Source organism: Astatotilapia calliptera, chromosome 16, assembly GCF_900246225.1.
Source record: "Astatotilapia calliptera chromosome 16, fAstCal1.2, whole genome shotgun sequence".
Lineage (NCBI taxonomy): Eukaryota > Metazoa > Chordata > Actinopteri > Cichliformes > Cichlidae > Astatotilapia > Astatotilapia calliptera.
Window position 1 is genome coordinate 29,052,424 of NC_039317.1, and position 23,381 is coordinate 29,075,804.

At 42.7% G+C, this 23,381-nt stretch overlaps 3 protein-coding genes across 10 annotated transcripts in view; 2 read left to right on the forward strand and 1 right to left on the reverse strand.

The window, feature by feature from the left end:
* Positions 1-1,259: 1,259 nt before the first annotated feature.
* Positions 1,260-4,413, reverse strand: c16h2orf69 (chromosome 16 C2orf69 homolog). Its single transcript, XM_026144349.1, has 3 exons — positions 3,605-4,413; positions 2,666-2,904; positions 1,260-2,323 (listed from the first exon to the last, which is right to left on the reverse strand). Exons 1-3 carry the CDS (start codon positions 3,881-3,883, stop codon positions 1,846-1,848), a joined length of 996 nt encoding a protein of 331 aa, XP_026000134.1. The 5' UTR covers positions 3,884-4,413; the 3' UTR covers positions 1,260-1,845.
* A 110-nt stretch (positions 4,414-4,523) lies between these two features.
* ftcdnl1 (formiminotransferase cyclodeaminase N-terminal like 1) lies at positions 4,524-10,400 on the forward strand. 3 transcript variants are annotated; one of them, XM_026144350.1, is made up of 6 exons: positions 4,524-5,039; positions 5,690-5,824; positions 6,100-6,195; positions 6,477-6,632; positions 8,427-8,615; positions 9,426-10,400. In XM_026144350.1, the coding sequence occupies exons 2-6, from the start codon at positions 5,710-5,712 to the stop codon at positions 9,860-9,862; spliced, it is 993 nt and encodes a 330-aa protein (XP_026000135.1). In that variant the 5' UTR covers positions 4,524-5,039; positions 5,690-5,709; the 3' UTR covers positions 9,863-10,400. The 3 variants fall into 3 exon arrangements, with proteins under 3 accessions (XP_026000135.1, XP_026000136.1, XP_026000137.1); XM_026144351.1 differs by having other exon boundaries at positions 4,524-4,725; XM_026144352.1 differs by lacking the exon at positions 4,524-5,039 and adding an exon at positions 5,245-5,541.
* Positions 10,401-12,637: 2,237 nt separating this feature from the next.
* Positions 12,638-23,381, forward strand: part of LOC113007765 (nck-associated protein 5-like) — a 139,912-nt gene continuing 129,168 nt past the window's right edge. For 4 of the 6 annotated variants that reach the window (XM_026144674.1, XM_026144675.1, XM_026144677.1 and 1 more), the window contains exon 1: positions 12,640-13,468. The gene's annotated coding sequence lies outside the window, so the exon portion shown is untranslated. Of the gene's footprint in view, positions 13,469-23,381 lie in introns of all 6 variants that reach the window. The other 2 variants (XM_026144673.1, XM_026144672.1) reach the window with 2 other exon arrangements.

Sequence of the window (23,381 nt, forward strand, 5' to 3'; positions counted from 1 at the left end):
GTCTAAGTCACAGGAGCAGTGACCTAAACGAAGACGCCAAGGCCACACATCCTCGCTGTACCACCCAAGCCAGCAGACATGATCTATCCAAGCAGTCGTGGGCCTCAAAGTTATCCAGGACATCCACTACACCTCAACCAATGCCTTTAAATGTGGCAAAGCAGCTGCTCTACTCAGACACCCCCAAAAGCCCAAAGCCTTCAGAGGAAGCTCATTTCCACCTCTGGTGTCCTGGACACCTTTCAGTCAGCATCCACAGCTTGTGGATGTAGGTGTAGATCATCAGCTCGCTCTTCACAAAAAACAGATCAGTACAGCATCCACAGCACCAAACCCCACAGCCTCTGTTCTGATATTCTATTCATGAAAGCTGTAAACAGAATCAGCGTCAAAGGTCAACCCTGAGGGAGTCTGGCTTATTGATGGAGAAGTGAACCAAGCTCTCGTTGCAGCTGCAGGCTCCAAAGTGCTTTTAACAGCGTGCCTGATATCCCGGAGTCCAGGAACACCCCCTACAGGTCACCCCAGCCAAACCATCCCAAAGTCCACAAAACACATGTAGACTGGTGTGGAGAACTCCCACACACCCTCTCTGAAAGGAGGAGTCACGACCCACCTACTCAAAGATCCAAAAATATGATAGGTGATTTATAGAGTTCCATAATATTTAAAAGAAGACAGACATCTGTACAGCTCACCCCAAAGCAATTCAGGCCAGAAGAGAAGCACCCAACTGTCATCTACAGATTAATCACATGGTGCGATTCAGATTTAATCAAAGCAAAAAACTAAAACTGCCCCGCTGCCCAAATACTAAAGCACCTGAGTGTTCCTTCTTATTATTGCATTTTACTGAAAACAAAAAACAAATCTGTGCAGATGGACTTTTTTTTTTCTCCAGGAAAACATAAAATCTGATATTTTAAAATCATTTATAGTAAAATATGAAAGTTTTTGGTTGTTGTTATAGTTGTACCGTTTAAAAGTTGATTTCCAAACGTGATGACAGAGCTGACCTATGAGCCCCATGGTCTTCATCAGCAGAACATCCTGTGCTGATGAAGACCATGTGAAATGTGACGGCTCCAGAATACGTAGTGAACACACCTTGAAGTGACTGTGTGTCAGAATAAAACGTACTGCAGCGATTTAAGAGGAGACGCTGCAGGCACTTTTTTTTTTTTTAAGCAGTCTGCAATTTACACACATAACTCGTTGTGAGATAATTAATCTTAATTAAGATTTTTTTTTTTTTTAAAGTCTGGTTTTGGAACTTCAATGGCTTCAAAAAGTGAACAGTTCTGTTAGCCTGCAGTGTCTTATCTTAAAAATATAAATCTAAACTGCTTTTTTGTCCTTTTTCTGACTCGTCATTGATGGAAATCCACCATCAGCATCAAACTGAAGGAATGAACTCAAACACTTTAAGTGTCTGCTTGTTATTTCATTACAGTTAAAACACAATCAGCAGATATTCCTGCTGATGACGTCCACCCGGAGACCGGATTCTCAAACATTCATGTGTCTAAAATGAGCTCAATGCTAGTGCAGGTATAGAAAGAATGTAAGAAGCTTTTCTGCTGCAGCTAAACACGCAAACAAGTTGAGTTAGAGAAACTAACCGGATATTAACCAGCAGCTCGGCAGCAGCATAAAGTCTGAGCAAATGGAAAAGCTTTCATTTAGCCTGAAGGACTTTCAGAGGAAGACAGTGGAGAACAGAGGAAAGCTCGTCCCACCTCAGGGTTAGCGCGTTTAACAAACCAGCATCCGACTCATCTGAGCCCTTAAATCTGAAGGTTTGAGGTAAGACCAGCAATAAGACACAAAGATCACATAAAGCGCTCAAAACTCCTGGATGACCCTGAAGTGGTTCTCGATGGAGGGCGGCTCGTCCTTGAAGTGCAGCTTCTTGCTTGGACACGCCCCGAACTCCTCCAGAGTTTTGATGAAGTGTCCGTGCTCGCGGCCCACCCAGGCCCGCATCGGGTCGCACACCTCGTAAGGGGTCACGTGGGCATGGATCGACACGCCGCTGCCGGCCAGCTCCTTCAGGACCTGCTTGTCTGTCACCCAGGTCTCACTGCCCCCCGGGTGGCCACCATCCAGCCAGAACATGTCAGAGATGTGCTTGACGAAGGGTGACATCTGCGGATCAGCACGGGCCCCGGGCAGCTCGTACACCATCTGGTTCAGGACCACGCAGCCTTTGCTGAAGCCCACCAGGGTCAAGGAGAAGCCTGAGGGGATGCTGTCAGCGCCGCCCTGTGGTTGGAGCGGGTCTGGCAGGCTGGCTCGCTCCATGCCGTGGCTCAGCAGGGCCCTGTGGTCAGAAACGCTGCTCAGACTCAGAGAAAAGATCCAAAATCATCTCAAAGAATTACAGCAACATTTTCCTGTCCTTCACACCTTTAGACCTGGTCATGTTTTCCAAAAACATAAAATTTGGAAAACTGGGAAAAGACACGGGAAACGCGTTCACCATTAAATTGCCCTTTTCTGTGTCATCATCTGTGAGCTAGATGATTTAGCTTGCAGGTGGCTTTTTAAGCCTCTACACCTTTCTTAATTTATTCTTAACTGATATACAGGCCGGATAAAATTTAGCCAAAGTAATCAAGTTAAATAATATCTCAACAAGACAAAATGAGCTCCAGTAACAAACCTGAGGTGGTGAAACGCTCCAGAGTCAGCAGAGTATGGAGAGTGCTCCGGAGCCCCGAACATGTTGCTCTCCACAAAGTTCTGGTAGCAGCTGAACTTGTGCAGGTACATGCGCGAGGCTCTCACCACCCACACGTGTCTATCCGGGAAACGGCAGCCCAGAGTGAAGGCGACCCTCTCCAGGCTCCAGGAGAGCCACTGGGCACCCTCAGGCTGCAGCGCCATCTCCTCCTGGAAGTTCTGCACAGAGAGAAATGAGAAGTTTTACAACTGCTTTTTGCAACATAGAGGTCCTACATGATCTCAGAACAAGAGCAGCACAGCTGAGTCCTGTACTTTTTCCTGACCATTTTCAGGGGAATAAAGCCTGAAGCCACATCCGAAATGTCTCACTGTAAGAAAAGGCTAAAGTATGCGAAACCACACAAGAACTGGACTGAAAATGAGTGGCAACAGGGCTGATGGAGTGATAAGTCCTAATATTTGGTTCAAATCATCATCAGTGTGTACGGAGGAGATCAGGAGAGAGTTAGCACAGTGAGCATCTATCTGTAAAAGAAAGTGGAGGCTCTGTCATGGTTTAATTTCAGCCAGTGGTGTTGGAAATCTCGGCAAAAGTGAACTGTCAGATTTTGATGCTCCATGAAATACCATGGGGAAAAGGTCTGATTGGCAACAGCTTCATTTTTCAGCATGACAATGATCCAAAGCGCACTGCAGAGGCAGTAAAATCATACCTGGACAGAATCACACACAATGGAGCACTATCAGCCATGGACTGGCCTCCCCGCATTTTTATTTGGTTTGTTGAAAGAAATCATTGACTGATTCCAACATTAAACACACAGGAGGTGGCACAGAGCTGCCTCAGTAATCGTATTCAGTGATTAATTTCGCCATGGCAGCCATGTCCACCTGAGACCTTCTCCATCACTCTCACCTGAATATCCCCGTGAAAAAACACCGCGTGCCGGTTGTTGCTCTTTTCCTGCTCCTCCGGGTCAGGCCGCAGGAGCAGCAGGTCGTTCACTCGGTTGGGGAGGTTCCCGGGCACCGCGGGCAGCCTCTGCAGCTTCTGCAGCTTCTGCAGCGGGGTTCCCGACAGTGCATCCCGGCTTGCCGAGGCGTGGAGCCCCCGGAGCTCGGAGGGTGACGTCGTCATCGCTTTGGCCGCAGTTATTAAAGTCAGGTCCAGTACTGCTGCTCGTTCGGCTAGCATGGACTCTAAAATAAGAAAATGAGCTGGCGTTTTTCCTCATCTGCGCACTCGCTCCATGCTGCTGTCAGTTAGCATCACATTATCAGCGGGTAGCGCCAAACCGGGCCACACAGCCTTATTATACGCAAACAATTACAACTACACGGCGTCTACAACCGCTGTCCGCCTCACATTACGACACCTGCGGAATAAACGTCCAAGATTTACTTCACTGTCACAGTTTTAAAGTCTCCTTTTGTCCACAAAGAGGCGCTGTTTAACAAAAACAAACCCACCGAAATAACAAACGACTGCAGTGACAGGAAACGTACGCGCTACTGCGCATGTGTTGAGTTTTCTCGTCGGTAGGAATCGGATGAGTCCCTCCTTTGTATTTCCGTTTTCGTCCGCGCGGTCTAACGACGCCAAGGGAAGAACAAAGCAATCGTATAAAACACCACGTTTGTGGTGAGAAACGTGAACTGTCATCGATGTGAGCCGAGGATATTTATGGATATAAAACATAAATAAAATTGACACTGATTAAACCACTAATTAATTTTTTTTCGAATGTTTTCATAATTTTATGGAATTTGTATTATTTTCCAAAAATAATAAGTAGGTAACAGCATGTCCAGGAAAAAATATTTACACCCCAGACCTTTTTTATTTTAAAAAAAAAATACATACGAGGACCGCACATACATAAACACATCTCAAAATGTCTATGGTTGGGATCGGGGTGGAACCATCTTGTGCTGAGACTTCCAAAGTTTAGCTGAACACATAAAATGAACGCGTTTACCTTTCCGTGGATCTTGATGTGGGTGGGTTCGCAGCGGCTGCGCTGAAGCGAGTGCAAAGTGAGTGTTTTCCCGCAGAAATAGTTTATATTGCCCCTTTTTCCTTATAAACGCTGCACATACTTCAAGTGTGCCACTGACATCTTTGGTTCCGCCTGCATAACACAGCAAATTAGTTTACACCAGGCTGGACTTTGTACATGTTCTACAGCTGTGCAAACAGCTGTGCAGACACAATGGGTAAACCATTGCACCGCCACTCGGCTTAATAATTCCTATAAACTGCACTGAATAATTATATGACTGATAATTAACCATATAAACTAATCAAGGTCATTCTGCACATAAGAAGAGTTCCATTCATCTGCTGGAAGGTAACTTCAGCTTTTAAACACACTGTGCAGCAGCTTATATTTATTGGAGAACTTTTCATAGCCCATGTACGTATTCTGTTGCTGCTTGAGTATCCATGTTACACTTAGAATTGCATTAAAAATCAAAAGTATTATTTCACTGCTTCATTTTTTGATGGGATGAAGATGCAGCTCTATGAACTGTACCATTTATCATCAAACAGTTGAAATAAAAACAGTATTTCCTGAACTTCTCAAAGGAATGAGCTCAAAGAAGTGGGTGCAACAGCAAAAACATGGGGAAAATGTCACCTGGCTGGTACTTTGATACATGCTGGGATAATTACAAATTTTAAAATGTAACTAATGCAGCCATTTTTAGCTCGTACCAATTGTACCAGTTGTCAAGCACAGTGGTGGAGGGTTGGCCTGAGTTGACCATGAACTCTTCGACATACCAAAGTATTGTAGAGTGAAATGTGAGGCCATCTGTCTGACAGATAGAGTTGGTGATCTGAAACGGGTAAATAATGTTAAGGATTTTTAAAATGTTGTCATATATGAACCCTTGGAATTGAAAGAATATGGACTTTCTTTTTCCCATGATTGCGTTTTATTGGTTACACATTCAAATTTTCATCTAATGAGTGGCTGCATTTCTACTTTCCCAGTTCTGCATACCTGATAAAACATGGCCTCGAGCTCTTTGGGCAGGAGACTGGTGGCGTGTCTCCTCAATGTTTCTGAAGCTCGCAGGAAGGATCTGGTGGAGACGGTGGCCAAAGCAGCGTTGTACAATACTGAAGGTGAGTTCAAGGTACCAGCGGAAAAAAAAGTTTGAATTTCAACACGAGCTAACTGCTGGTAAACTATTTACAGCCTCAGTTTGAAGGGCAAGCCACTACATATACCCAACTCTTAGCTGTAAAATCACTGCCTGTACGCAGTTATGTCATCCATGATGGCGCCAGATGATAATCAGATAACCACCCTACTCTAAGCACTAAATTTGCCCTTTACCTGTAAAATATAACCTGTTATTAGACATTTATTCACATGTATTGTCTTTATTGTGCTTCAGGTGTGAGGCGTGAGGGGACCACGGTGTTAAACATCTTTAATGATTATGACTACAACCGCTCTGTCATCACTATTGTGTCCAGCATCGACTCGATCAGTAAGTCCTCTTTGTATTTGTGCTTCTAACATGTTCCATATTCACTCTCTTGCTCCTGAGAGATGGATGAATGGGTTCAGCTCCAGCTTCCAATCCTTTAATAAGCTTTGTGAGGGATTTAAAGACACATAAAAAAAACCCAGTAAGAACCTTTTTCTAACAAGGATCACAGAGAAAAAAATCATTTCTACGAATCCTTGTTCGAAACACGACAGCCTTAACAGTGAAAGCAGTCAAAGTTTGCAGCTTTTATTTGGTGTTGTTTTTTTAATGTTTTCCAGGGGAGGCGATCCTGTGTGCATGCGAGAAGGCGTGTGGGTTGATTGACATGCAAACTCATACAGGAGTCCATCCATGCATGGGCGCTGTTGACCTCATACCCATCTACCCACTGGGGGAGGAGGTGAGGGCAGAGGACTGTACTAAAGAGGCGCTCGGTATGTGTTTCACAGTGTTCCTGAGAGTTAATGTACCCCTGAAACACTGTACCCTCCTTAAATACCCCGTCATCAAATGAAGTGTTCATTCAAACTAATTATTGTTTGACTAACCTTCTGAGTTTCTCCATTAATTCACCTAAAATTTTAAATCATGCTTTTTATTTGTTTTTGTTTCTAATGTCTCTGTAAAGTACTTTGAATCACCTTGTTGTTGAATTGTGCTATACAAATAAATTTGCCTTGCCTTGCCTTGCCTAAAAATTTAGAATAGAATTCAACTTTATTGTCATTGCACATGCACAGGTACAGGGCAACGAAATGCAGTATTTCCACTACTACTCATACTTTTAGCTAATAATTCCTGTGTTTATTAACCCTTTAATATTCAACTGCTAACCCTACTTTCATTCATAGTTTTTGTTTTGCTATTTCAATTAATCGATACTTTTATCGTATGTTTTTAATTGCTAGTAAGCTTGTAGTTTCAAATATTTATCTGTTTAGCTAACATCATTTAATTATGTTTTAGCTAATAATTTCAACTTTTAGCTAGATATCCTTTAGCTAAGTATTTAAAACTTTTCATTTATAATTTTTACCCATTTAAAATATTTGTCTGTCATGTTAAGCTAACAATTTTATTTGTTAGTATACATTTTAAGATGACATTTTCAACTGCTAGCCCTTTAACCTAATTATTATTTAGCTATTTCAAAAGTTAATAGTTGGATATTTCCCCCCTTCGTTATAATTTTAAAAAGCAATTCTAATTATTTACTAACAGCACATTTTTGGCTAATTATTTTAACTGCTAGCCTTGCTTTTTTAGCTAGCGGTTTAGCTAAAAAAAGGTTTCCATACTGTTAGCCAGGTGAGTTATTTCAACAGTTATGCATTATATTTGTTTAAAATTTGAATTTGTTTATTATATGAAAACTTCTCAAAGGTTTAGTTGTTATTTTATAAATTCAAGCCTTCTCCCTTTCTTTCCAGTCATTATTTAACTATTTATTTATCTACCTATTTAAATCATTTATATATTTGAGTTACCCTGTTGCTACCGCTGCTAACTTTTCCAGTAAAATATTTTAAGATCTACTTGTTATTGCATTTTTTTTTTTAGATTAGTTGAACACAACTTCCCACATAACCCTAAAATCCTATCTAACATGTACCCCTGGTTGGGAATCACAGCTATATTTTAAATCCTCACTGGCTGTCAGTGCTCGTAATTTATTTTTAGTTCTTTAGACAAATATCACATGTGACTTAAAATAAATTCTCAATGTGTGTTCACAGACATATTCAGCAGGGTGTATGTAGTTTTTATTATTCCTCAGTACATTTTCGGTCATGAGCTCATCCTCTGTGTCTCTACAAGCATGTCTCACCTGCATGTAGCTGATAATGTGACGTCTTTTCTATTTTCTTGGGCTGTTGATTACTTTCACAGTTTACCAGCTGACTTCGCAGCCATGTGTCTATCTGATAATGAGCAATAACTCAACACTTTGCCCTCATGCCTGCAGACTGCACTCTGTATGCTAATCTGTGTGGTGTGATTGAAAAATGGTAATTGGCCAACCCACTAACAAGCACTGTATTCATGCATCCATGTAATAAGCAGCCCATGTGTCCGTATTTTCCATCCGTCTGAATTACATTCCCGCGGGTGTGTTTTGGTCCGTCACGGTCTTTGCACCTTTGCGTTTCTGAATTTGTGTGCACGTGATGACGTGCACTCCGTATGCCAGTCAGCTGAAATGTGTCTGTGCTCTTGCTTGGGCTCAGCTGTGGCTCAGGGACTTACAGAGAGGGTCCGGGGCACCAGTGCCTTCCTGTTTGGCTGGGCAGACTTCCCCTTACAGCGAGGGCTGGCGCACAGGAGGAAGGAGATGGGCTGGTTCAAGAAGATGCCAGACCTGCGGGCGATCAGGGCCGACGTGGGGCCGCAGCCACAGAAACGATTCGGCCTCACAGGTGAGCCAGAGGTAGCAGGTAATGAAGGTTAGAGTGTCTCTTTGGTGTGATTACACAACACAGGTGACTTTATCTTTGTTTGTTTGTTAGTCTGACCACAGGCTGTCTCCCTTCTCTATTCTGACCTTTGAAAGGAAAAATCTGAAAAGTTCTCACAGCTAAAAAAAATAACATTGACGTGTTACCAGATAAAAAGAAAGTCAGGCCACTGAGCCTGTTAGCACATTCTGAATCTAACTAAAAGGTGTTAAGCATCAGATTCACACAGCCAAGGTATCCTGTTGTTGCCTTTGCAACATTTAGTCTCTATTATAAGCACTGCTGGATTTGTAAAGAAAAAAAATAATTTACTGGAGGCAAACAAGACAGGAGATCGAGGATTCATAGTGTTCCGGAGAACATCTGGTGAACTACATGTACCAAAGAAGTCGTCACTATCCAAGAAAAATGACTGTCAACCAGTTGCCCTCACTTCACATCTGATGCAGAGCTGGAGAGACTAGTCCTGGCTCACCTCACACCACCTGATAGACATGTAGTCTGTAAGACTGGGCAGTGCTTTGTCTGACACGGGGGACTGTGCTGTGTCCATTCCTCTTCAGCTTTCAGTACAGCTTCTGCCACTCTGACCATTTTTTAGGGCTGAGGACTGCAGAGCACTAGTAGAACAATCTGTTTCTGAATGTGAATAAGACTTCAGAAGGAAGAGGATTGCTATGCAACTTTTGTCTCACTAGTAAAAATCTGCAAAAAATGTTGTTATTGATTTAAAGAAGCTCCTTTAGTTCCGATTTGTCTGATCTCCTGCAGGTGTCGGGGCAGGTCCCTACGTCATGAACTGCAATGTCACAATTGACACCCAGGACGTCTCTTTGGGGCGCAGCATCGCCAAAGCCATCAGGGAGTCGACGCCGGGAGGCCTGCCTGGAGTGCAGGTGCTGGCCCTACCACACGGGGGCGCTGTGGAAATCGCTTGTAATGTGGAAAGCGTGAAGGGGACCCCGCCAGATCACCTCACCGCAGGTGAACCCTGGCCGTCTTTCAGCATCGGCGGCGAGTCGTACTGTCACGCTCCGGCTTCCCTCATCACGGCGAGGGTCGCCGAGCTGGCAGGGAGACAGGGGGTCAGCATGAAGGGCACGGCCTTGGTGGGGTTCACCCCCCGTGATTGCAGGGGCCTAGCAGAGTATGCTCTGTCTCAGGGGATTGCCGAGTTCTGGAAAGAGCAGCGCAGGATCCGCATGTGAAAACAAAAACTAAAGTCGATAATCTGTGATAGATTCCGCCTCCGTTACCATGGAAACTGACTGTTATTGAGCCCTCAGGTACCACCGGTGCTGCTTTATGTTCTACCGCTGCACAAATACAGTTTATAGCATCAATAGTTTTTCTATTTGAAGTAATGTTTGAGTCAGGAGGTCTTCACTTTCAGGGTTCTCAGATTTAGATTTATGAACCTCTGTGTTTCCCCAGAGCAGGACGAACCCCTGATATAGCAATATATCATATTCCTCTCCCTGTGATATGTCATCAATACACTAAACTTTATTAATAAAACATGAGGCATTCTGTTGCATCATCTCCTCCCAGTTTGACCTACAGAGTCACTATTTTGTGACTCCTCGCTGTGGTGCCTGTTAAATAAATGAGCAAAAAAGTCAGTCAGAAGAACTGAAAAAACAGATAAACTCACCGAGGGAAACTGAAACATTGAGTGATGACTGATCAGTTTGTGTGATTACCTTTAGACTAAAAACATCACATTTAATAAAAGGTTTAACAGTTGATGCTTTTCTTTTGGTATTTTTTTCACAAGTTCACATAGAGTGCAGTGGAGTTGGAATGACGGATGGGGTCAAAGGTGAGGGTGCTCTGAGTTCCTTGTTTGCAGAGGTGATGGACAGGTCGACGGGTAAGGTCAGGCATTAGCGTCTGTGAACTGTGACGTTGGTAGACGACAGACAAAGTTATAGAGACAAGGCTGAGAAGGTTTGGACAAAGGATGCTGAGGATGGAGCTGCCAGGCAGGAGAAGAAGACGCAAACCTCAGAGAAGATTCATGGATGTAGTGAAGGAGGACATGCGGATGGTTGGTGGATCAGAGGAGTATGATAGGAATACTGCAGTGACCCCTAAAAGGGAGTCACCAAAAGAAGAAGAAGACATACAGTTATGTAACTCCATAAGTAGATTTTAAATCAACCAAACAGCATGTGATTGAAGTGCAGAATGTCAACTTTAATTCAATGAGTTTGACAGGAGTGTTGAACCGTTTATGAGTTACTGCCACTTTTATACTTTTGGTGGGGTTTTTTTTTTTTCAAGAGTCTGTGTAGAATAACACACCTGACCTCTGAATGCCTTCCTGCTTTGGGAGTATTTACTTCAAAGTCTCTGAACTTGCCAAAGAGTGAAAACGGTGACATTTTGAGCGTGTCGCTCTCCAGAGTGAAATTGGAGACAGCACTCTCCACATGCATATGTGTCATATCCTGTTTGGAGCAAATAGGACGCTTGTGTTTACTGATGAGTCTCTGCTGATGAGTTTTTTCCCATCATTTTTTTTGCCATGCTTGACTCTGTGGGAGAGTCACCATCTGTGTGAGAAACGGCTATTTTTGTCCCGCGCCCGTTTAAAGCCTACCGAGTTTTCTGTCCTTTCGTTAAATTTTCAGAGCTCCTGCTGCACGGGATTAACCCTTTAATGACAAATCTGGCCAGAGGACAGGTCAAGAATTAACTGGGGCGAAATGATTCCTGTCATTTTTACATAATGCACTGAATAGCTGCAGAGTAATAGAGTGAAGGGGGTATGGGTTTGGTTCATTATGTTATATTAATCTGGGCTATATGGAGGTAAAAAGCCTCAGAAGTGTTTAATTTTATGCCATATGGAAGGGAAATCTAAGAGCCCGTAACAATCTAATCTACATCCATAGTGGGCGTTAAGCTGTTAAGCTTTACACCCAAACGGTGGAGGGGTGATTCACTGAGTCTTGCATGGAGAGGGACGAGCTTTGGCATCAGGGCTTGAGTTTACTATGCTTTTGTTATGTTGTGTAATTTTACAGGTTTTCTGCATTCAATGTGACGTAAGGTTGCAGCGAGAGGCTGAAGACTTGCAGTTTTTGTATCCCTGTGTGTTTGGATTAGCTTTCTTGCTGTGTGAACGGTCACCCATTTGTATGTCATCCAGCTGAGGCTCTTAGTCACACAGGCATCGCAGCCGTGCAGCTTCGTTTTATCTCTCTCTCTCTTCTGCATTTAGACACACATGCATTTACTCTATGGGATGCCACACACACACACACACACACACACACACACACACACACACACACACACACACTCGGATACACTCTGCCTGACAGACTTGGGAGCATCAAGGCCTTATCTAGGTCACAGCATAAGCCCAGAGGTATCCTGTTCTCCACACACACGCACACACACAGACGTATGAACGTACGTTTTTAAATTTGCAGTCAGAGTGACGTGTCTGGAACATTGAATCTATTTTGACTCATTCCTCCTCGGTTAACAGGGAAAGGATTTTTTATTTGGATTTCATATTTGTGCACCCCCTTCTTCTCCCTCCCACATTAACCTCGTTTTGTGACTCAGTCAAGCGGCTCTCATGATTGTCACAAGGCCATCATTTCCTTGATTAAGCACTCTTCCGTCTGCAGATCCCGGAATCAGAGATGCTTTGCCACCGAAGCCTGAACGAAATGTGTAATCTGCTCGAAATAAAGGCAAATTTCTCTTTGCTTGCTGCTGCAGAGGCACCATAGGATGCCTTTGATTTGACTTAGCCTGACAGTGTATCATCCGAGATGCAACCGGGTGTCACAGCACAGAAATAGAGCTTATTTCTCCGCTTCAGTCTTCTATAAATATTCCAAAGCTCTCTTTTCTCCTCCCCCCTCCCTCTTTCCACTGTTTGTCCATTTTTATTCTGCCTCCCACATCTTCCCTTTCCCCTCTGCTCCTCTTCTATAACGTGGAGTACTGTGGCTCACTCATCCCTCCTCTCATTTCATTCCTGCAGAGCTGTCCTTCCACAGATTTCCTTCAGCCTCATGGTTAATCTCATCTAAGCAAGTGTTTGCTTCAAATATAGGAACGTTTACAAAGACGGGAAAAAAAAGAGGCCAGGCTCTGATTTTTATCTTTAAACAGTTAGCGCAGGGTGCCGTCCTCCCTAACCTATCAGTGGGAGAAGTAAGAGTGCCACCTATGAAGTCATTAGTCCCCCAACCCCCATCCTGAACACATGTTCAACATCCTCTGGGCACAGGCTGAGCGGAGTGCTGAGACACAGCTGAGAATTAGAGAGGAAGAGCGGGAGAGAGAGAGAGGAAGAGGGCGCAGTGAAGTGGAAATATGGGTGAGCATTAGAGAAAGACAGAAATAGAGCGATAAAGCAGTGAATTAGGCAGAGGCAGGGAGAGGAGGAGGAGGAGGAAGAGGAGGAGGCAGTCTTTCACTGATGCTTGATGCAGTTAGATTCTCATACAGCAGCAGAGAGCCATCGTCGAGCGTGGATGAGAGAACCTCATGGATTTGCTCCCGTCTGAGTCTCGGTGGAATTCATTGCATCCGAAGCAGCTGCAGACGGAGGAGGAGGAGGATGCTGCGACTGCGGCTGGATGTTAGGATCCATGCGGGCCTGTGATGTCTGCGTTCTTCTTCAGGATGACTCTGACCCAGATCGTGGAGTTGCGGCACTGCTCCTCCTCGGGTGGTCTGCCGATGTGAGGCGGACGAGGGATGCTCTGGACCTCGGTGGTCGCCGCTCAGCCTGCTGCCTCTGCTGACATCTGTCTCCGTGGATACGCACAGCAGCTGGAAGGGTGAGGACGCACAGCACTGACCTGCGCGCTGAAATGTCATGCTCATTGGTTTTCTGTGTGTGTCTGTGTGTGAGTGTGTGTTTAAATACCAGGCTTCCTGCAGATTCTTAAAAATTAACAAGGTTTTGAATTCATTAATCTGAAAATGAGGCCTTATAGGTTTCAGGATGTCTCACACCAGGCTCTAAAGTCCTAAAATTAAAAAGATGTTAATCGTATAGTGCAATTTTAAAATCTCTAAAATACACATGTTTTAAATAATGAGAACATCAGGATATTTGATCAGAAATAAATAAACTGTAGAAGAGTGGAGAACATTTAATATGATTTCCAGGCCCCCTGAGCCTCCATATGGGTGTATTACTCAAAAAGAAGCTGCATAAGTATTTAAAGCTCAAGAATATGAAAAAAAGGTTGCTAAGACTTTATATCCAAAACATCTTTGTACTGTGTTGAAGAGATACCTACTGAAGGTGAACTAGGGTCAGGCTGTACTTTTATGCCATGCAAATTAGCACCACTAGATGGCAGAGGTGTGGACTCGAGTCACATGACTTGGACTCGAGTCAGACTCGAGTCATTAATTTTATGACTTTAGACTTGACTTGAAAAAATGTTCTAAGACTTGTGACTTGACTTGGACTTTTACACCAATGACTTGGGACTTGAATTGGACTTGAACCGGTTTACTTGAAAAGACTTGATATTTCACCCCAAATATAAAATTTAACATGCATATTATATAGAGATTGAAAATGTGACGTCATTCACGGGTAGAACCGCAAAGGATTCTGGGAACTCGTGGCAAGAAGTACTAGCGCACGCAGGCTTTCAATTAAAATCAGTTACACAGCGATAAAAAGAAACACAAAAATGTCAAGAAGCTGTTGTATTATTAACTGCAATAGCCGGTCGCATGACAGCCACGGGAAGCCGACGGGTAAAGAGATCGGTTGTTATCGGATTACGACGTTTAAGAGAAATTGTTCAGCCATGTTTCCGAAGTAACAAAGAGGCGACTGGATTGCAGCCATTCAAAGATCAAATATAACGTCCCAGAACACTCCAGCTCACAGGTTAGTCTGCTCCAAGCATTTCCACAAAGGTCAGTCTGCTGTTGTAGTTAATACGTCATTTTCATAACATAATTGGTGATATAGGTTACAAGCAAGTCTGGCGCTGAACAGAAATTGTCGCGCTATGCTCCTTTATTTATTGTGCATGAATAGTGAATTGTCCTGACACAATATTGTGTTTCGCCTCTGTTATTATGGTACATTGACAAAAACATATACTTTTATTCACAGGATAAAACAGGGTTTTTGTATCACTAATTGTCCAGTGCGATTACAGCATACAGTATTATTGTCACTGCTACATTTCTGTGATGGGTACCAGAAATTATTTCCACTACTAATTAATTACCGTTGAGCTCAAAGGTCCTATTAATAAACGGTTAAGGAATGTGTATTTATGACGACGATTTGTGAGACTGGTAAACTTATGATACGTACGATGGTCTTTCGTTCTACACGGTGCGTTTCAAGGTCCTGCACCCATCCGGCGGTAAACTGTACCTGGGCTTGTTGCAGTGACCGGAAGTTACTAAACTTCATGAGTGTATGCACTCACTCCAAGAAGCGTATAATTATAAATATGCATATAAATATGCTACGATGAGATAGCTGACTTCATCTAACTAGCAAATGTTGTCCAGGCTACGTTGGTGATGCAGTTTTTTTTTAATGTGTATGATATTTTTGTCATGCGATTTTAAAGCCGGTCCTACAACCGCATCCAAGAATAACATGCAGCTTATCTCAGAACTGTCGGTGAAAATTATTCTTGGAGCTAGGTTTAATTGAGCTGCATTCTAAAGAGGTGCAATTTCACAATTTGTGTATATTTTCTAAGTTCACTATTTTGTCATGTGTTGAGAAAAACACAGATTTTAAAATTACATGGTCTAATATTTACATTTAGCATATAACTGCAACATTCTTTTTTTCGTTTTTTTTAATGACTCGAAAGGACTTGAAATTCAAAGTTTCAGACTTGTGACTTGACTCGGACTTTTACACCAGTGACTTGAGACTCGACTCTGACTTGCCTGACATTACTTGAGACTTGACTTGAGACTTGAGGATAAAGACTTGAGACTTACTTGAGACTTGCAAAACAATGACTTGGTCCCACCTCTGCTAGATGGTGTAGTGAGTCAACCAGACAAATCATTATTTTTGTTTCACAATTTACTCTTGAGGAAATTTGGGCGGAGTTAAAAGGAAATATTAAACGTTTAAAAAAGCAGCAGCAGATCAGAAATATCTTTGCACTAGATGTTAACTGCTGCCCCCTGCTGGTGAAAGTTTTCAGGTAATGAGAAAAAGTACCTTTCAAAAGTACCTCTGATAGGTACTTTTTGTAAGGTACTTTTGTGAAAGGAAGCATGTTGACCCTTTACCTAGAAGTCCCTGTTTAAGCACAGATACATTAATACCAAATTATACTTAAAGTACCAAAAGTAAAAGTACCCTACATACATGAATATGGTAAATGGTAAATGGCCTGTATTTGTATAGCGCTTTTCTAGTCCCTAAGGACCCCAAAGCGCTTTACACAACCTGTCATCCACCCATTCACACACACATTCACACACTGGTGATGGCAAGCTACATTGTAGCCACAGCCACCCTGGGGTGCACTGACAGAGGCGATATATATAAGAAAGATTGGTCCATATGTTGTTGAAGCAGTAAGTCTGTTACCTTGCTTGACAGAAGAAGAATGTATAATTATTTCCCACCACTGAATAAACAAATTTGTGTTTCATTCTTCTGTAAATTAAACCCACTTTTAAAAATCCAGTTAATATTTTTAAAACCACAGTCTGGGTGTTTTTCCTTTTTGTGGAGGTTAAAAACTCTTTTACGCAGAGGCAAATACACAACATAATCAGATTTTCATTCATGTGAATATCGCTTTAATGTTGCATCTGGAGATGATTTTACTTACTGTGTATACTGCTGGGTAACTTTATCTAAAAATAATACAGCATCATATATTTTTAAGCCTGCTAAATAAAAATGAACTAAAGCTTTACAATAAATGCATCAATACTTGATTGTTCCACCGCTGGTCCTAACAAAGCTCTCATTGTAAGACTGACTGGCTCGCTCTAGTCCAATAGGATTGGTTGTCAGGCTCTGGTCACGCGCCAATCAAAATATCCAAAATGCAGGTTACTGAAAGCAGCAGCACTTTCTGCTAGCAAGCAGAGAGATGGAGTTTAAGTCCAGTGACGTCTGGCCTTTCTGCATGACCAAGTATCGCTGGGTAAGATACTGAACCCTGAGTTGCCTCCAGTGCATTGGTTGGAGTGTGTGAGGTTAGGTTAAATGAGTTTAGGCATAGAATGTGTGTGTATGAATGGGTGAATGATGCTTGCAGTACAAAAGCTCCATCTATATTACATTTGTATTAATGTGCAGCTGTGTTTATGACTGAGTGCCATCTCAGGGAACGTATGATTGATGCACATGACAGTGACACACATCATCACTGTAAGTGTAATGCGTCCTTTCAGTGCGGCGCTTTAAGCTGACCTTATTTCTTACTTGTTTCTTGTGCTGACTATAAGAGACTGTAAGAACTTAACACCAGATTATGGTGTTCCCGGAGATTATTTAACATGGTTACTTAACAGACTTTGGATTAATTAAAAAACAGGTATGTCTCTTTAATTAAGTGAATTTCCATTAACTTTAATTATAAAATCAATGAAATATCTTAATAAGAAGTGATGTCAGCCTGCCACGGCCTGCTGGGGAGTGAATCTGGACTTTTATGGAGGGACAAAAGTGAAGGAGAATGTGTGAAACCAGACAAAACCGTGTTTGTTGATGGACTAGAAGCCAGAATTGTGAGCGAAAATGACAGTTTGATGAACTGCGCCTCCCTCCATCAGCTCCATTACAACATAGGACTTGAAATTAAACATAAATGGCCTCGTTCTCTGTGATATGAGATGTGGAGGATGAAGAAAAACCTAGCAGAGCTTTCTTTACTTGTCGCATCTAAACGCACCAAAAACACCCAACAACCTGAAGGAAATGATGTAATTTTCTCTGGTTGTGTCAGCTGTGATGTGGCATTAAAAACAGTGTTAGAAATTTTAAGTGTTTAAGCTGTTTTTAACCCTGAATACATCACAAAACATCACCTGCAGTGCTGTGCAAAAGTCTTGAGCCACCCCTCATTTCTTGATATGTTGTTGATATAGCTGCAGTGATTTATTCAGATACGTGCCAACACACATGAAAATACAGGATTTAAGGTGAAAACAGCGTTCTTGCCAATTCTAATGACTTTGAATGTCAATATTTAGTATGATCACCTTTATTCTTCAGCACACCCTGAACTCTCTGAGGCAGCCTTCTTATAATTTCATTAAATAATCTTCAGGAATAGTTCTCCAGGCTTCTTGAAGGACATTCAAAGCTCTTCTTTGAATGGGGAGGCCAATCCATGACTGATAGCATTCCACTGTATGATTCTTTATCCCAGTATGATTTTACTGCACTGGCAGTCAGTTTGGAATCATTGTCATTCTGAAAAATGAAGCTGATGCCAATCAAATGCTTTCCAGATGGAAATGTATGGTGGATCAAAATCTGATGGTGCCTTCTTGCATTCGTTTTCACTGATATTGACAAGATGTCCAACAGAGCCTCCCCCTTAAGAATGGCTTCTTGGCAGCCACTGAGACCATTTCTGATGAGGCTTCAAGCCAATGTCTAAAGAAAAGATTTGGAAGACCTTCAGAAAGTCTGGAGATCTGCTGCTCTAAACCAATTAAAAACAAAAACGGTGCAGAGTCTGGCTTCTTGGTAGCAAAATATAAAGAAATAATGGGTGGCTCAAGACTTTCACAGTACAGCAGCTCCAGTTTCATGGCTGTGATGACGAGTATGCATGATCTGTGCAGAATAGCTGCATGTATAATGTATGGCCTGGGAAGTGTCATGGAGAGCAACAAGTCAGTGTGCTTCCCCCAAAGTGCCAAGAAAAGTAGGCTAGGATGGCACAGGCGGAGGAGACCCGGATTAATAATTTACTCGAGTCCTTTTTTAAAAGCACTTGGCTTCATTCTGCTTGAATGAAGAAGAAATCCTATTAGTTTTTCTTCCTGGAAAAGATTTTGATTTTATGATTTTACTCAGATGAGATCGCACTGATCCCAGGGAGCCTCTCCTCCTCCTCAGCGGAGCTCAAATCAGTTCATTCATGTTTAGTGAAAAAGACACACATCAAGTCACATATCAGCTCATCAGAAATTCTAAAAGAAATTAGCAGTGGGTGTCACTTGATCAGAGGTCAGATGATGGTGAGCGTAGGAGGCTGATTTCAGTTAATGTGATGTTTTCTGTCTACAGTACTGGCACGAATCTAGAGAAGCAAAGAAGTTTGTTTTATTTTGCGCTCTGTCTTTATTCATCATGTATTTATTTATAACATTAACATGTATTCATCACAGTGGGTTGTCAGGCTCTTGATAAGAAGCTCCCCGGGTATGTATTACTCATAACCTTATCAGCATTTTGCAGTCACAGACACAGACGTGTCAGTGAGTCAACTTATAAGTTTAGAATTCATAAATCATACAACTTCTTTAAAGGAGCTATCATCAGACAAAGATTTTTCTCTTTATTTGGGCTCTTGGTGCAGAGGCGGACAGGAAGTGGATACGTGGGTGAGAAAGGCCATGACGTGCAACAAAATTCCCCCCAGCCGGGGGTTGAACCAAGGACACCGCTACTGAGATGTCATGAGACGTCAATTTTTTAATAATTAGGCTTACAACAAGTCCCCCGCTCATGTTCATGTCTGAACAAGAAACACAAAATGTCCTTTTACTCCTGACCACCTGATTGGTTGGGCAGTTTTTACACCCCAGGCATCATCGGGAGCAGCAGAAAAACTGAAAAACTGGAATTATTAATAACTTGTCTACAACTTGTCTTTTGTGTTTGCAAAGCCGTCCCGTGGCCTGGATGCTTTGGTCAGCCAGTCATCAACAAGGATAATGCCCCTGTTAAACATAATGTCACCAGCTGTAACTGTATCATCTCGCTCAAAATACTCACTCAGTATATAAAGTATTCTTCCACTGTAGAGGATGTGTATTTTTCCTTTTCTCGGCTCTGTCTGTACACATTTAGACTCACTTGGATCAGCTCCAAGTCCAACATCAACAGCTCAGTTCCCTTGTGATGGCACAGCAGTGCAGACTCAAGTATAGATACAAACAACATTAGCCACTATGGCGTACACGCCCCCAGGATAAAAAGCAGGACAAAAACATGGCTGTAGCTTTCAGGTCTGAAAAGTGAAACAGTCTGTGTGCCGTTCATTCACCAATAATCTGATGTAAAGATGGTCGACACCAGTCAATCCAATCCAAATCTGGGCCACATTGTCAGGTGTGCGAGTCCACATTTACTTCCTGTAGTTACATCCAAAACTGGTCTGCACACATTGAGCGATATAAGAGTTTCGTGGTCGTCTGGACTGTAACAGCAGCGTTTTCAGTGGCCATTTAAGCTCACTGCTGTGGCTTCTTCCTGGAGGAAGAGTTAAGCAGGAAGGACTTCAAAAAGAGAGCTAATGTGACAGCTGCGAGTTACAATAAATTGGGAAAAGTAAACAATTAGGTCTTGTCCCTCACGGCGATAAAAAATTACCACACAGACCGAACTGTCACACTGATGCAATTACTCCACTGATAAGTAAGACACTTGTAATCTCACCACATTTACATTCACTTACGTGTATATTTAATGGATTTATTTAAGATACATATTTAAAAAAAAATAGAGTCCAGCAAGCTGCATTATTTGAGTCACGGCAGCGGCATGGCTGACCTCATTTCAATGTACAAGAAAACCTTTAAACAGTGTATGTAGAGTAGCTCCAGGGCAAAGATTCAACCATTGTCTGCTGCTGCATCTCTTCCACGGCTGCCACATAGAAGCAGATACTCTAAAACATCTGATTGGGGGAGTGTATGAGTGCCCCGTACAGCCACATAAAAGGGGTCAGCGGTAGCCTAAAGGTTAAAGAAAAGGAAGGTTTTATTGGTTCTATCAGTGCTCTGTATTATAAGGCTTCAGATCGAGAGTAGCCTCTACTTTTTAAGATATCAAGAATAAAATGAGTCGGTGAGATCAAAGATTATTTTTGCCTAAATTCAAGATAGAAACTCACAGCTGCTACTGGCCAGATCCCAAACCAAAGTTGTGCTGCTGGTTAAAAACATCCAAATTTAAAGTAAAAATAAAGATCTTTAACTGCAGCATGGAGAACTTGAAGATATTTAGCTCAGGCCTGATTGGCTACAGGGGAACCTAATGAGGGCGGGGCAGACAAACACATGAAGGGTTAGCGTAGACGACTTGACGTCACTCCAGTGTTTTGGGGAGAATATTTAGATGAGATGGCGGCGTGCTGTAATCAGCTGATACCTGATCATTAGTGCCAGGGAAGAAGATGCCAGAATTTTAATCACCAAAACTGAAGCATCGACTTGTTCTTAGTACATTTAACCACACATGCAGGCAACTGGGTGGATACAAGTAAACCCCAGACTGGTTCTGGGATGAGACCCCCGATACAAACTCAGTCCTGAGGTCCAGTTCAGGGACTCCAGTTATCTGAGGTGAAGCCTGATAGCTAGAAGCTACAGTTGCATGTGTAGCCATCCACCTGACAGTCAAAGTAGTCAATTCCTGCAAAAGCATTATTTACAAAATATCAGCTTTTTTCCGGCAGTCATTAAAAGAAAATTTTGATTGATTTTGAGAAAAAGAAGTTGGGTATCCTGCCAGCAATTGAAAGAATTTCAGTTTCTTTGGCTTCAACTCTTAGACTTAATCAGCTCAAACATTTCTCTACACATTTCCTTAAAATATGCTAATTCCATGTACAGTGTTAGCTTCCCCACCGAGCAGCACATACGGTTTTCACTTTCTTTGACAAACAGCTCTTGAGTTAAAACACCTGCTGGTAAAACACTCCCCAGTTTCATCCATTTCAGATGACGGCAGGGAGACCGTAGCTACAGCTAGCTCTCAGTCTACAGTCAGTCATCTCCCCGCCACCAAAAACCATTTCACACTCTCTGAGCAGGCCGGAGGAATGATGAGCTGGGAAAGGGTGGAATGAGTATTTTAAAGTGGAGCTGAGCACACCTGAGTCACATCCATGCATTTTTCTTCAGCGTTCCCACTCAGAGAGGATAGCACAGCTGCAGTGATGCTGAAAGCTTGCAGGGCCCCTCGTCGATAGGATTCCCGAGGCAATTCAACAACTCCGGTTAACGTTTGGTTATTTAAACCACAAAGTCTACAAACCCAAGGTGATGGGAATTTGCACGTATCACGTGTCTTTGTTTTAATTGATGGTATCTGAAAGCACCATTGAGGTGTCCTTTAAGTGTGCTGTGAGTCACCTCCTGCCATGATTAGCTTTCCCAGTATTTTACCTTCATTCACTGATGTATTGTTTGATTTATTTTGCCCAGCAGTGTTAGGTTTTTGGTATTTTACGTCAATGGAAAAAAAGCACATCTCTGATCTGTACAGTAGCACTAACTGTGTGAGCACAGTGTGGATGACTGATTGTTGTTTATGGGAAACAGTTGATTCTTCATTGCATTGTGCTGAATCGCTTCCTGGCCTGGTCATGTAAAAAATAAAATGGTCTGTATTTGTATAGCGCTTTACTTGGTCCTAAGGACCCCAAAGTGCTTTACACTATACACAATCATCCACCCATTCACACACACATTCACACACTGGTGATGGCAAGCTACAGTGTAGCCACAGCTGCCCTGGGGCGGACTGACAGAGGCGTGTAAACTAAAGAAACAAGAATACCCAGACACTGAATGAGCGGGTGGGTTTTAACCTACTGCAACGGTTTCCACAGCAGGAGGATGCTGGCAGTGAGAATGAAAGTCCAAAAATCAAAAAATAGGTGGTGGGAATACACGGTGAGGCAGACAGCAAGACGAGCGATCAAAAGGAGAGCAGGCAGAAGTCGTTCACACCAAGATAAGTGCAGAATGATCCACAGGACAAAGAAGCTGAGAGGATTTAAATGAACGAGTGATTGAGGGAGAGGAAGCAGGTGTGGAGGACAGCACAGGTGAGCCTGATCAGGCCGGGATGGACGATTACCAAACAGAGGAAGTAAAACCGATAACGCAAAATAAAACAGGAGAATCCAGAACCACGATAGGCGTTTGTCATTTGCTGCCTACGCTTCGCCTGAGGTGGAAAACTGAGTCACCACGAAACCAGAAGCTACGCAGATTTTGGTGTAATATGATGAAAAACCAGTGATGAAGGAAACGCAGCCAAAATAAAACTGAAACTTATGTTAATGACTGAAAGGTTTTTCTCAGAGAGTTTTCCATCTATTTTCTATGTCACAATAAAACTGTAGCTCAAAGCAAGGCGTCCAGTCGATGTATGTTCACTAAACGATTGATTATTAGACCAAAAAACATCTGAAATAACAGATAACATTGGGGATTAGGACTAAAGGAGAATATGAAGACTAAACGTTAGCTTCTCTTTGTGCTCAGTGCATTTCCTTCCTTCCTTTACATTGGTAAAGCAGTGTGCACTGTCACCTCACAGCAAGAGCGTCCTGGGTTTGAATCCGGCCGGCTGAGGCCTTTCAGTGTGGACTCTGACATCCAGAAACATGCATATCGGGTTACGTGCTGAATGTGAACTGAACTGATTGAACTGTCCAGGGTGTACTCCGCCTGTCACCCTGCAGCCCTGTGACCCTGAATTGGATGAAGGCTTAAAAAAATCGATGGATGGGAAGATTGAATAAAATA